The sequence below is a fragment of the Montipora foliosa genome, chromosome 1, assembly GCF_036669935.1.
Source record: "Montipora foliosa isolate CH-2021 chromosome 1, ASM3666993v2, whole genome shotgun sequence".
NCBI lineage: Eukaryota > Metazoa > Cnidaria > Anthozoa > Scleractinia > Acroporidae > Montipora > Montipora foliosa.
Genome location: NC_090869.1, coordinates 24,347,304 through 24,359,803, shown reverse-complemented (window position 1 = coordinate 24,359,803; position 12,500 = coordinate 24,347,304). Strand labels below are relative to the sequence as shown.

The following is a 12,500-nucleotide window of genomic DNA, read 5'->3' as shown; positions in this document are numbered from 1 at the left end:
CGATGGGTGGGAGAACACTGGAGGTCAGACAAAGACCATGGTTTGTAATAATAATTTAGAATTATAGAATTTTTAATATTAGTATGTGTAATCAAATGGCGACGAGTGAAATTAGGAAATAATTTCACTTGCGTTTTGCCAAAATTCTGATAATTTCCCGAGCCTTTAGGCGAGGGGAATTATCAGAATTTTGACAAAACGCAAGTGAGATTATTTCCTAATTTCACGAGAAAACCATTTGATTACCTTTTAATGTCGTGGGTGACAAATTACGCCCACAAGCGTAATTGTAAAACTGCTCGAGTACTTTATCCAACTGCTCGAGAAGAATCATCTCCAGGTTTTTCTCAAGGCTATTTTCGTCACACCACTTCTCAAAAACGCTCACTCAATCATTTAAATTTTCTGCCGCTTCTTTTAATTTCGTAACTTCTTCAATGGTCACTGTCTTAAATCTAGACGCCATCTTGGCTCTGATCGAGATACAAGAGATGTTACCATGGCAATTTTGTAATTTCACATGTGAAATTATAAATTAATGCTGAAATTTTGCGCCTAAATTAAGGAGTAATTTGGCACCCATGACATTATTCTTATAATTAGTTTGTAAAGTATTTGTAAATAATTGCGTAATTCAGCCTTTGGCTGCAATGCAGTTTTTAATGAACTATCTGTCTATCTAATAGTGAAAGCTAAAATGCTTGTTGGTTACTGAGTAATATGTAAAGGGTTACTCCATATGTGGAAACATGTTAGGTTAAATTAAATTCAGTTTCTGAAAGTAGTCTCATTTCAGGTCCATCAGAGACAAAGTGTTGCCTGGAAACAGATGCTGGTTTTACGAAGGCTAACATATATGAGCCCAGTGGAAACAAGCATTATTACTGCATCTACTTTGCCCGAGGATGCTGTCACTTGGGTGCAGAATGCGGATATTTGCATGTGATACCTACAGATAAGGATGAGAAAAGGTTAGGCAACTGGTGTAGTGATAATGACAGAGATATACGTGTAGCATTTACTTTTATATTGTATGTATTCAAATGAGCTTTACAATACTACACTTTGCAAATAGTTTGTAGTTTCTGAGAGCTTTTATACCCTAAAGTTTGAAATATTCAGGATCATCTTTCCTACACTCTCACTGAAGTCAAAGCTAACTGGTTGGCAGATATAATCACATAATGCCAACTTGAAGTCAACATACTGTAAATTATATGGTGTCATAATTCTGCAGATCCTTGAGGCATCTGCAGATCCTTTATTGTTTAAAATATTTAAAAAAGTGAAACACATTAATTGTTTTGTATGTATTGCTTACCTACATGCTCACTGCATCTCTCCATAAAACCAATCATCTCAGAGAGAATGGCATTAAGAGCTGTTGACTTTTGCTATTGTTTAGGTTGTTATTTTCCAATCACAGCTTTTTGGGATGTGATATCTTTTATAGTTTGCAGTTTTTTTTTCTTCATTATAGCTTTGTTCTTTTTTATCAGCCTCCCAATGATATCCCATCTCAGGAGATTGATAACCTCTTTACAGCAATCCTCTCGCCTAATGTAGTTTCCTGGGTGATCATTTTCTCAGAATCGATCTTGCTCATGATGTCTTTGGCCGAGAGCGTCATCGTCTTCACAAGGAGGACATGGGAGGGGTGGGTACATTTGATAAAGAATGCAGGACACTGTATGTTGGTGGTCTGGGCCATCGAACCAACCTGGAAAAACTGTTATGGACTGAATTTGGAGAGTGGGGTGAAATTGAGGTAAGCGATGCTAATAAATTGAACGGCTCTGTGGGTCTCGGTTGCAAGTAACTTTATTCCGCATTTTTCTTTTTTTGTTAAACGAGGGCCAGGTTCGAATTTCGTCTTCTATTTGATGAGCTAATAAACATACAAGACATAAGACACATTCAACAGTTTGCATAAATAACATGGTTGCACTTTGTCATAGTGCAGAATAGCTGAAATTGTTGAACTTTACTGCTGACTGAGATGATTGAATTTGCTCTAAGAATGACAAGACAGCCAACACTGAAACAACAGGAATTGTTATATACCTAGACTTGCACTCAACAAAAAGAGCACTGCATACATACATACATGTATGAGAATACGAATATGGTCTATTCCGCGTTTGTTGCCCGCTCCGGATGTTTTGCTGCGATTGTTGAAGGAAAAGTCTAAATATATAGCAAAGCACTTAATGTCTAGTCCTTCGGGAAATTAGTTAGTTTTGTTTTCCTTCTAATCCTGATATTTCCCTCGACTTCGTCTCGAGAAACATCAGGACTCTCGGGAAAACAAACTAGCTGTTTCCCTCGGGACCATATATGAAGTGTGTAATGTAGCCGAGTGTTCCTGTGGGCATGCCCCCAGAGCCCCCCAAGGTAGCTCGCGCCGCCTCAAATGTCACGTCCGTTGCTTTCAGAAATATGTCCGCTACTTTAAAAAACTGTTGAAAATCTTGATCTAACTGATCTTCCTTGCGGCATTAAGTTTCATTGAAACTGAGTTGACGTTGATGATGATGATGGTTTTGACAGCAACGGCCGAATAACTTTAATGTGAAGATAAGTCACAGATGAGTCCAGCAGTTTCAGTCTGGGCAAAGATTTCAGTATTTGCTCACGTGAATGTGCACATTTAGCACGTGTAAGTAAAGGCGTGTATGAAAGCCTTAGCTTGGCAAACTTTTTACGTGAAGTATACTTTATAAGTTCTAGATTTGACTTATCCACTGGATAGAGCCAGGTGGGTACTAAAATCCACCTGGCCCGACTTAGTGATAACCAAGCAGAGGGCGTTTTATTTCGATTCTCACTTATATTTTCTTTTCCCCAAACAGGACTTAAGAGTTATACCAAGGCGTAGCATAGCCTTTGTACGTTACAAGAACAGAGTCAATGCCGAATTTGGCAAGGTAAGATTTTCTAAAGACAAAGGCAGCGTTAAACACAGAGGAAGACGGACGAAAGTGACTTGAAAAGCCGACGAAGCTTCAAGGACGACCTATTTAGTGCATCTGTTCACCGTGTACCTTTGCCTGGCATGGATTGGTTGGAACTTTACTGAAATTAACCCTCTTAGAAAGTGAAAAGATTCAATGTGTGCGTACGTTGGGTCACTTCGTCATGTAAAACGAGGGACCTTATTAACGATCTACGACGGCTACGTCGACGAAAACGTCACCTTAAAATATAACGTTGCTCTATCATAAGTCTTTCGCGATTCTTCCAGCTCGTTCACGTCCTACAATGTGGGCGCAGTATCCTAAAACATTCGAGCGGTTTCAGAGTGAAAATAGAGAATAAATGATCTCGCTGTCGTCAAAACCTCAAATTTGGTGATTTAACGCCGTCGTTATGCAGAGGACCGCAAAAATATTTGCTAAAATCCGTGCTGCGGCATGCAGCACGATAATTTATGCTCGTTTAACCAATGATATCATTGTTTTGTGGCGTAGTCGTTGCCGTAACCGTCGCTATCGCCATCGGAGGACAAGGACGACTACGAGTACTTAATACGAGTACGAGTTTTCCGTTCTGAGCATGCGCACTTTGAAAAATGCCGGCCTCCAAACTTTATGCGCATGCTCAGTATTGGTAAACAGTACGGAAAACTCGTACTCGGAGTCGTTTTCGTCCTCCGATCTAAAAGTTCCTAGAAAAACTGAAGGAGCCAGCGCACCAATGACGTCTACAGCGATACCATACTAAAATGCATTGTGCAAATGCAACTCGATCGTTTTTCCCTTTCACAGCGAACCCATAGTGTTCGTCTTTGCTTAAACTCGTTTTATCCTCCTGGTCAAGCGGGCGCTTCTGTTTTGTTCTGTGAGCGCTAAATTTCTTGTTTGTTTAGATTGCAATGTCAGACCAAAAGCTGAACAACAGAGAGTTGCTAAATGTCAGATGGGCCTTTGACGACCCGAATCCTAAAGCAAGAAAGGAGGTGATGATGATGATGATGATGACGAGCTTTATATTTAAGTGTCAACTGTATTTAGCGTTGAGGCACTAACTGGGACATTGTACAGGTCAACCTCGTTTTCAGGGTCTCTCTTCTCAGAAGAGAGCGAGGTTGTGTACAGGTATCAAATCACAGATTGCTATTTGAGAAGAGGGGAAAACCGAAGAACCGGAGAAAAACCTCTCGAAGCGCGGAGCCCATGACTAGGAGCGAACAACAGCGCTATATTCCTGTCACGGCGATTTCACAGACCGATTTATTTTTAGATTGAATTTCCCACGAATGAGACTCCTGCAGGAGCCCGATGACCAATCACAAGAAACTAACTTGCCGTCGTAGTGTCACCGAACCGGAACGGCCTTTGTTTTCTACGGAAAAGGTAGTCTAAAAATCGAGAAAATCGATCGGTCTATAAAAATGCCGTGACATGGATGAGCTCCTGTCGAAGCAGAGTAGAGAACCAACACACTGAAGCCATCCATATATGACGTCGAGTATATCGATTGAACACGGGCTTCAATGGGTGGCTATGGCCCCAAAACCGAAAGCAAACCGAGCACGGACCCCTTTTTGCGGGTCAAGAGCGCTGTGTAAACGTGTCTCCGCTCCAACTCAATTAAGAGTCTGGTCCGGACTCCGAAACTCGGCAGTGTAAACAGGAACGGGGCCCCTAAGGCTAGTTTTATGGTGAGCCCAACCCAAATAAACCATATTCGTATTCTCAGTATTGGACTGGAACTAGCTTGCAATGGGGTATTAAAAAGTATTTGCATTTGAAAGCATTCCCCCGCATTAGCCTCCATTGCAATACTGAGGATACGAATATGGTCTATTGTTGGCTGTGTAAATGGTTAAAAAAAAAAGTGTAAATTGGCCTTAAGTATCATGATCAAGGCTATTTAGCCGAGCACGAGTGCTCTACTAATTGGGGAGACTACAAAGCAACTGAATCAGAACCAATCCAATCAAATGGTGGTTTTTGAGGAAAGGAGTAAACCGGAGAGACCGGGGAAAAACATCTCGGAACAGAGTAGCGAACCAGTGAATTCAAGGAATTCAGGGTTGGCGCAGTGGTGTCAGAGCACTCGCCTCCCACCAATGTTGCCCGGGTTTGATTCCCAGATCCGGCGTCATATGTGGGTTGAGTTTGTTGGTTCTCTACTCCGCTCCGAGGGGTTTTTCTCCGGGTACTCCGGTTTTCCCCTCTCCTCAAGAACCAATATGATTTGATATGTATTAATTTGATTTGCTTTCATTTGTGCATGATCCGACAAGCGAATCAGCTTTAAAACATTATCGTGTGAAAATAAAGTTCTATTACTATTAACCAAGGATGCTGATTTGTGGGTTATGTCACCCGCATCATGAATTGATTTCGGCATCCTCGGTTTCGGGTCAACTCTCATTCTCGTCACCCAAGGCTCTGGGAAACTCTATGTAGGAGAATATGCGCCGTAGGGTTCTCATAGCCAAAAATTGGCTATTTGAACCTTACGGCGCCTGCTCACTCCTCGTGCTAACATGTATGCACCAATTAGAGACGCTTTTGATTGTTCTTCACGAAAACCAACGAGAAGACACTTTGTTTCAGGGTTTCCCAGAGCTCTTCTTTCCCTCAGTCGGGAGAAGAGCTCTGGGGTTGAGATTGGGTCAACTCTCGGTTTGGCGTCGGAAGTTTGATAGATGGAAGCCAAAACGCAGTGTAGCCGTTGGCGATTGAATATGTGTCTCCGCAGAATTATGAAAATCGCAGAAATACGTGAAGCATTCTAATTACTTTGGATTCACGTAAGAAAGGCACCTATGTTTTCTTATCAAAACAAGGTCACCTCCAGCCGCGAAATTCAGAGACTAGGTAACCGAGCAATGATCCAATGCTCATCCCTTGAGTGAAACAATTGCATCGGATGATCACTACAATGCAAATTATGATAGCAACGATATTATTTTATGCTAGGAGCTTTTACGAGCTAGACAGAGAGTGCTGGAGGCTGCGTCAGAGCGAGGTTTACTTCAGAAGGCCCTCGTGCGCTCCAGCAAACCCCCAGGGGATCAGGTAACAGGGCCATATCCAAACACAGATCATCAGTACACAGTGGAATGTGGTCCAATGACAAGGGAGCATTTTGAACAGGTACTAGGATGGTGTGACAACAAGTTTATTCTACCCTTAGCACAAGAGTGGATTTTACATACAACGAAATGAACTTAAGAAAAGGGTATACACCTTATTCCCAAATGGCCGCCATTTTAGTATTCATTAGTTTGCTTGCAAACTAGCCTTTTTTGCCTCTTTATTAAACTTAAAATTCAAAAGGATGTGAAGCCTTGGACGAGGCACCTAGGGCTAATTTGCAAGCAAACAAAAAATACCGAAGTGGTGGCCATTTTGGAATAAGGTGTATTGGTTAACAACTAGTGAGTTAAAGAGCTAGGAAGCCAAGACTGAAGGATTGTTCAGTGTTAAAAGGTACTCGATAAAAGTCGCTTGCTTTTTCTGTGCGTGATACCACTTGTGAAGGATAAAAAGTTGTTAAGCGGGTGGGCTTACCTCGTTTACAAGTTTCATTGGTCACTTGAAATAATTCTCACTTCGTGAGTTTGTCACAAGTAGTGTTAAGACGAGAAAATGAATCAAAAGAAAATGACAGACAATTGGGTAGAAATGATTTACGTTGATTATTTGTATGGAACAAAGGTTGCCAATTGTGTCCAGTTATACCTCTAAAATGATGCAGCTCAAGTGTCGTCGCCTTTAAGTCTAACTGCCAACGACTCATTTACAACAACACCGTAATCGTTGGCGTTGGGGTCGTGTTTGGGTCAGGGCAATCTCAGCTGATTAACTTTACTCTTAGAAGGACACAAGTTAGATGTGGAAGATGAGAATCCGAAAGGAGGCAGTTGTCATACGGAACTTGTATATTCTTATCCTTTCGTTCTGGACCTATACGAAGGTTGTAAGATGTGTATACGCGCCAAATGATGTTACAGACAAGGATCAGATCATTTTCCTGTGTCCTTCTGAAAGTAAAGTTACATTGGACACTTAACAGCCCTTTGAAATGTCCGCCAATGGATCGCAGCCGTGCCCGCGGCTGGTTGTGATTTTTTTCATCGTCATTTGCTTTCAATTACAATCTCTTCTCTAATTCCAGGCCGAGCTGCTTCAGAATGTGTACACGGACTGTACAAGACTGGACGAAGCACTGAAAAGAGGCGAGTTTCTTCAGACCGAGGGAGCAACAGACACAGCTACTCAAACCTCCGAACTTGCTCAAAGCAGTAATGAAAATTCACAAGCGACAGAAAGCGATTTTTGGAACAGCTATTATTACGCAGCTGGGTATGATTATAGCAACTCTTCATGGGAAAATTCTCAATATGCTCAGACAGACGAATCTTACTCCACTACCAGAGACCCATACAGAGAAATTCTTGCGTCTACCGACAAGACAGCCCTTGAAGAAGCTCCCTCCAGCTGACAACCTGTATGAGCCTGCGTTATACGGCCGAGAGCTCCTTACTGGATTCAAGGAGAAGAGAGCGTACGCAACGATGGCGAAAACGCCAAAACAGTTTGCACACAAAAGCCATACGTTTTACGGTATTTATCTCTCGAATATTCTCCAGGACGACTTGCTCTGATGGGCGGAGGTGATATCCCATTCTTGTGACCTTTTTCTCTTGGTAGAGAACCCGTTCTTGTTTTATTCTGTCGCAGCCTTTATTTTGCTGAAAGGACAAAACAGATTAAATAGTTCAACTTTGTTCAGTCTCTAACCAGTAGCTTACTTTTGTGTATTTCGCAAACTTAAACGATGGTGAAAAACATTCGTACTTGTATTTTTTGTTTACAAAATGCGAAACTCACGGGACAGTTCTTCAATCGACTGAAAATTAAGTCTAAGGACATAAAGGAGGGAAAGACTACACTTTGACTCCCTCTGAACAAAAATACTGAAGAGGACTGTGGTCAACAATTACAATGAAAAAGCTACGACGAATTTCTGTACATGAATAAAATATTCCAAATCAACCAAAGCGACAAAGAGATAAAGGAGAAGGGTTTCTTAAGGTTTTGCTAATAACAAAGCAGCCAGGATACTTACTGATCCTCACAGTGGTTCATCAGTTCTATATCACCGGGAGGGCCTCAATCTCACAGCTTCATTTCAGTTTGACACTGGTGGTGGTATAATCATCCACTCCCTGCAAAAATTGAAAATAAAGCTCATTGAATGGTCGACATCAAACGCACAAAAGGAATTTTCTAATCACTTTAGCCGCTCTTCAAAAGCAGGACTACCGACCAGGTATTTTATATCAAGGATAGAATAACTTTTTCAGACGAATGATCTACCGCCAAAATAATTCAACACTCAGGGTCTCTCTTAAACAGAGGCCAAGGTGATAATGATTGGGAGCTTTTCGAAGGGCCTCCATTAGTAGATCTTAAGGACAAGGACAGTGCCTACTATTGTTATTGCGCACCCGTTCTGCGCATCTCGAGATACTCGGGTTTCCTATCGGTCATGCTTACTAATACAGGGATATTTTTGCGCGGTTTAAAACTATGCAGAGAAAGGTAGATCTTAGTCAGTACTCTTAGTATACAAAAAGAAAACTGGGGGTAACCATGCATTTTTCAGAGACAATTAAGCTTCAGTTGAGAAAGAACGCCATACATGGCTTTGTACTTTAAAGCTCTTTACAAATATTGATCATGAATTATCTTTGAAAAATGCGTGGTTACCTCCAATTTTCTTTGTCGATTTCAATACACTTGTTAAGATCTTTATTTCCGGCATAATCATAAACCGGGGCAGAAATACCTTTGAATTAGTAGGCACCGTCCTTAAACCTATCTCAACGGGCAATTTTCTTGGCACAAATTTCGAGCGCTGTGATTGGTTGGGAGCCTCTTAAGATTTGGACTACGGAGGCAGGGTTAAAGAAGAAGTTACTAAAGTGACCGAATAAAAAGGCAGTGTTGATTTTTTTCATGTGCCATTTATGTAGCCCATTTCCCGTATAGATATACAATGAAGCGCATTTCAATCCTGTACGGATACACCGTATTCAAAATGCGCTTCACAAAAAACAAAGATTTTCATAAAAAAAACTTAAAGGAAAAGTGATTGCGCTCATAGACCAATTCGGCTAACTCAATGTTGTGCCCAATTCAAATCTCTCTTTGTGTATTGCAATTGCATGATAATGTAGCAGCATTCACATGTAAATGATATGAAAATACTTGGAACAAAACGTTTTATTCCCAAAAGACTTAAATTGAGTACAACATCGAGTCAGCTGAATTGGTCTATTAAGTGAGGGGAAAAGAAAAGATTCCACCTTGTGCAAGTTAGTAAAATCGCTGGCAGTAATTAGTCGTGTGTATGCACAAGACGTTTACGTCGTTACAGCAGAACCACAAAGAATTAAGCGAACAGAAAAATATCTGTTAGAAAACAGTAAACTTGACGTCAAAAAATGACAAGAAACGTACGAAAGATGGCTCAATTGCAGCTTCTGAAAAAAGAGAGAGGAAGCAGGGAAGTGATGAGAGCACCACCACCTCCCACCAGTGGGGCACGGGGTTTATTCCAAGGGGAAATAATTGGAAACACTGTGGAGTAATTTAACATTGCCCCAGCACTAAATACAGCTGACACTTAATGTTCATTATTTTGCGACACCCCAAGAAAATGTGACGTGAAAAGACGTTTGAAATGCTCCTCAGGGTGAGAGATCGGTCGAGAAAGCAGCTTCCTTCAGGCGATTGGCAAAGACCTAGACACCTGCCTTGTGAGCGTTGTAAATACGACAAACAAGGATTGAATGAAGTACAGATGAATACTCGCTTACTCGAGGATCGGCCAATGGTGACCCTAGTTTGGGTGCTGCGCTACTCGACTGGGTATAAAGTCTGGGATTTCCAAGAAACATAAACATCTCTTGCATACTACTCTGTACACTGCAAGCAGGAGATTATCGGAGTAAAAGACTCTTTCCTCATTTATACAAGCATCTATTTTCTGTTTTTTATTAATAGGTACTAACACCGGAAAACGAAAAACAAAAGCCGAAGTGCAATACCAGACTATCAAAACAAATTATCAATATGTAAACTTGAAGTAATCTCGGATTATAGAAGCGCGTTCGCAGTCGCTTTGGAAGCAAAGGAGAAAAGTTGGGAAAGAAACAATCTGACTTATAGGACCGACGTTTGAGGATACGAGCATAGCCTTCTTGAGATGGTTTCAACAAGCGCCGAGCACTATGACTACGTCTCCGGATTGAAATAATTTGCCCTTGCCCTTGGCTAGACTCTGAATCATAGCTGCGATCTGTTTGATTTAAGGGTGAAAATAACTACGCATGGTTTCCTCAGAGACGATGCAAAGTTACGATCAAGAGAGGACACGTGGTTATTAGTAACATACTACACCCACAAAGATTGAAGAACATAAAATGGAATCGAGTAACATTGGCATCGAGGCTGACATCTTGACCATTTCGGAGTTCACTTCATCTCCTTTTTGACAGCAAGTTAAAGCGCGAACTGCTGTGGTTATTAGTTCTACAGTAAACACCCGCATATACTTAGAACCTGCAGGTTTTTAGTTAAGTTAGGCTAAATGGAGCGTTTTCACTCACGTGATCAGCAGCCATATTGGATTACTGAAACAAAAGAAAGTATTTGCATAAAACTAGAGTTCAAATCCCAGAGGATTCGTTTGATACATCATCATGACCGCCATTCCATTGCTTTGGAATACCAACATGGCCGTCATAACCTCACGTGCAACGCTCAAAAGGTTCTTGTAAAAATGATTTACAGTAGTCTTGGGTTAAATTGGTTCTTATTTCCACAAAAGGTATCTACTCTAAGTCAAATGGCTGTAAGGGAGATACAGTAATAACCATAAAGCAAAACTACAGCTTATTTTGTTCTTTACACGTATTCCCTCAATGTTCTAGACATGAAATCATGATCAAAAACTGTAACATCTAAACGTATAGCCAGAAAGCCTATTTTCAATCAAACAAAAGAGGCCAGAATTTTCAAAACTCCCCATGACAAATCAAAGTCGTTGTTCCACTAACTCGCCTGAAATTCCAGTCAAGGCCATTTTCTAAATAAGAACCTGTAATTTTTTTACGCTAACCTACTTAAAACGTAGATTAAGGCTTGTTTTAAACGTGGCATTTTACATGAGCCGAATCTGATGCAAATGAGCGAAAACAATATATTATTTTTCTCGTTTGCATTAGATGAGAGAGAACTGTGAATCACTACATTCAGCTTGCCAGTGGTCAATACACAGCTTGATTCAGTGCTCGTCTTCCCATTTAAATCCTTTGCGATAAATTAAAAACCGTTCAAGGAAGTTAAACCCTGTCGGGTAGTTGGTATCTGGATGGTAGACCATTCAAGATATACGATTTGTCGATATCATATGTTCAGCGCCATCTTAATACCTTAATACTTTCGATTGACGTTCATCGTCTTCATAGCATGTCGGCTCGTCTGGTGGTTTCTCCCAACGAACGCCCTTCTTAATCAATGATTACCGGCCTAGATTTATGTATCCTAAATTGATGAATGGTCAGGATTCCGTTAAATATGAGTATTCCGATTGAAAAGGAAAGCATTACGATGAGAGAAGACGAACGAAAAACTAAAAACTTGCCAAGGCTCATGCAGGATACCAAGATTAAAAACTGCGTTTTCCTATCGTTGAACGCAATTACGGAGATTCCCTGGTTTTGCATTGCGCAACCCTACTACGCATGATTTCCTGCGTCATAGGCAAGCGGATTAGCTCGCGCACATTGATAAAATGGCGGATTTTCGTTGACGCCAAGCTTCGTCTGTCAAGGGATGGCTATTTTCTCCTGAACGAGCACGGTGACCCCTCCTTTTTATTCGTAATAGGTACACGGAAAACATATTTTAAGGAGAAAAAAAGTTGGATTGTAGAAGTTGTAGTATTTTGCTATGAATTACGCGAAAACTACATTAGGAGCCAGACACAGAGTGTGAGGTGATGATGTAGCGGTCCGATTTGCTTACATTTCTTTGCAAGATCGAGCAATTTGAAATCACTTTACCGAAAGATCTGCCCGGACAAACAAGTAGGCTCAAGTTTTCAGTAATATTCAGTAGCTTTTGCAATATAACAACAATTTTTCCGGTTGATCAAGTTTCGAACTCTTCTCGTGTAATTCGGTAAAAAATACTTAGAATAAAGGGTGACCCCATCTTTTTATTGCATTTTTTAAATGTCCTGTGCATGAATATCAATTGTGCCAAGTTTGAAAAAAATCTGGAGAGTATGTCACTTTCAAGGGAATTACCTTAAATATAGTAGTAACATGTGTAGCACATGTTATTACAGGAAAACGCATGGTGCAAGCAGGATAACAGCAGCCTACATGAATGCGTAATTGTAAATACCTTAGACTATTTTTTCTAAGTTTTATAATTATTTGTGAAAGAGGCAATTTTCTTCTTTAT

The 12,500-nt window shown here is 40.7% G+C and overlaps 1 protein-coding gene across 1 annotated transcript in view; it reads left to right on the top strand.

The window, feature by feature from the left end:
• LOC137994359 (pre-mRNA-splicing factor cwc2-like) overlaps positions 1 to 8,082 on the top strand; it is an 8,583-nt gene extending 501 nt beyond the window's left edge. Inside the window, exons 1-7 of the mRNA XM_068839938.1 lie at positions 1 to 40; positions 797 to 971; positions 1,591 to 1,768; positions 2,853 to 2,927; positions 3,869 to 3,958; positions 5,934 to 6,110; positions 7,135 to 8,082. The exon at positions 1 to 40 is cut by the window's left edge and continues 501 nt beyond it. Of these exons, the coding sequence (XP_068696039.1) occupies positions 1 to 40; positions 797 to 971; positions 1,591 to 1,768; positions 2,853 to 2,927; positions 3,869 to 3,958; positions 5,934 to 6,110; positions 7,135 to 7,461 (1,062 nt within the window). The 3' untranslated portion in view covers positions 7,462 to 8,082. The remainder of the gene's footprint in view (positions 41 to 796; positions 972 to 1,590; positions 1,769 to 2,852; positions 2,928 to 3,868; positions 3,959 to 5,933; positions 6,111 to 7,134) is intronic.
• Positions 8,083 to 12,500: the final 4,418 nt, after the last annotated feature.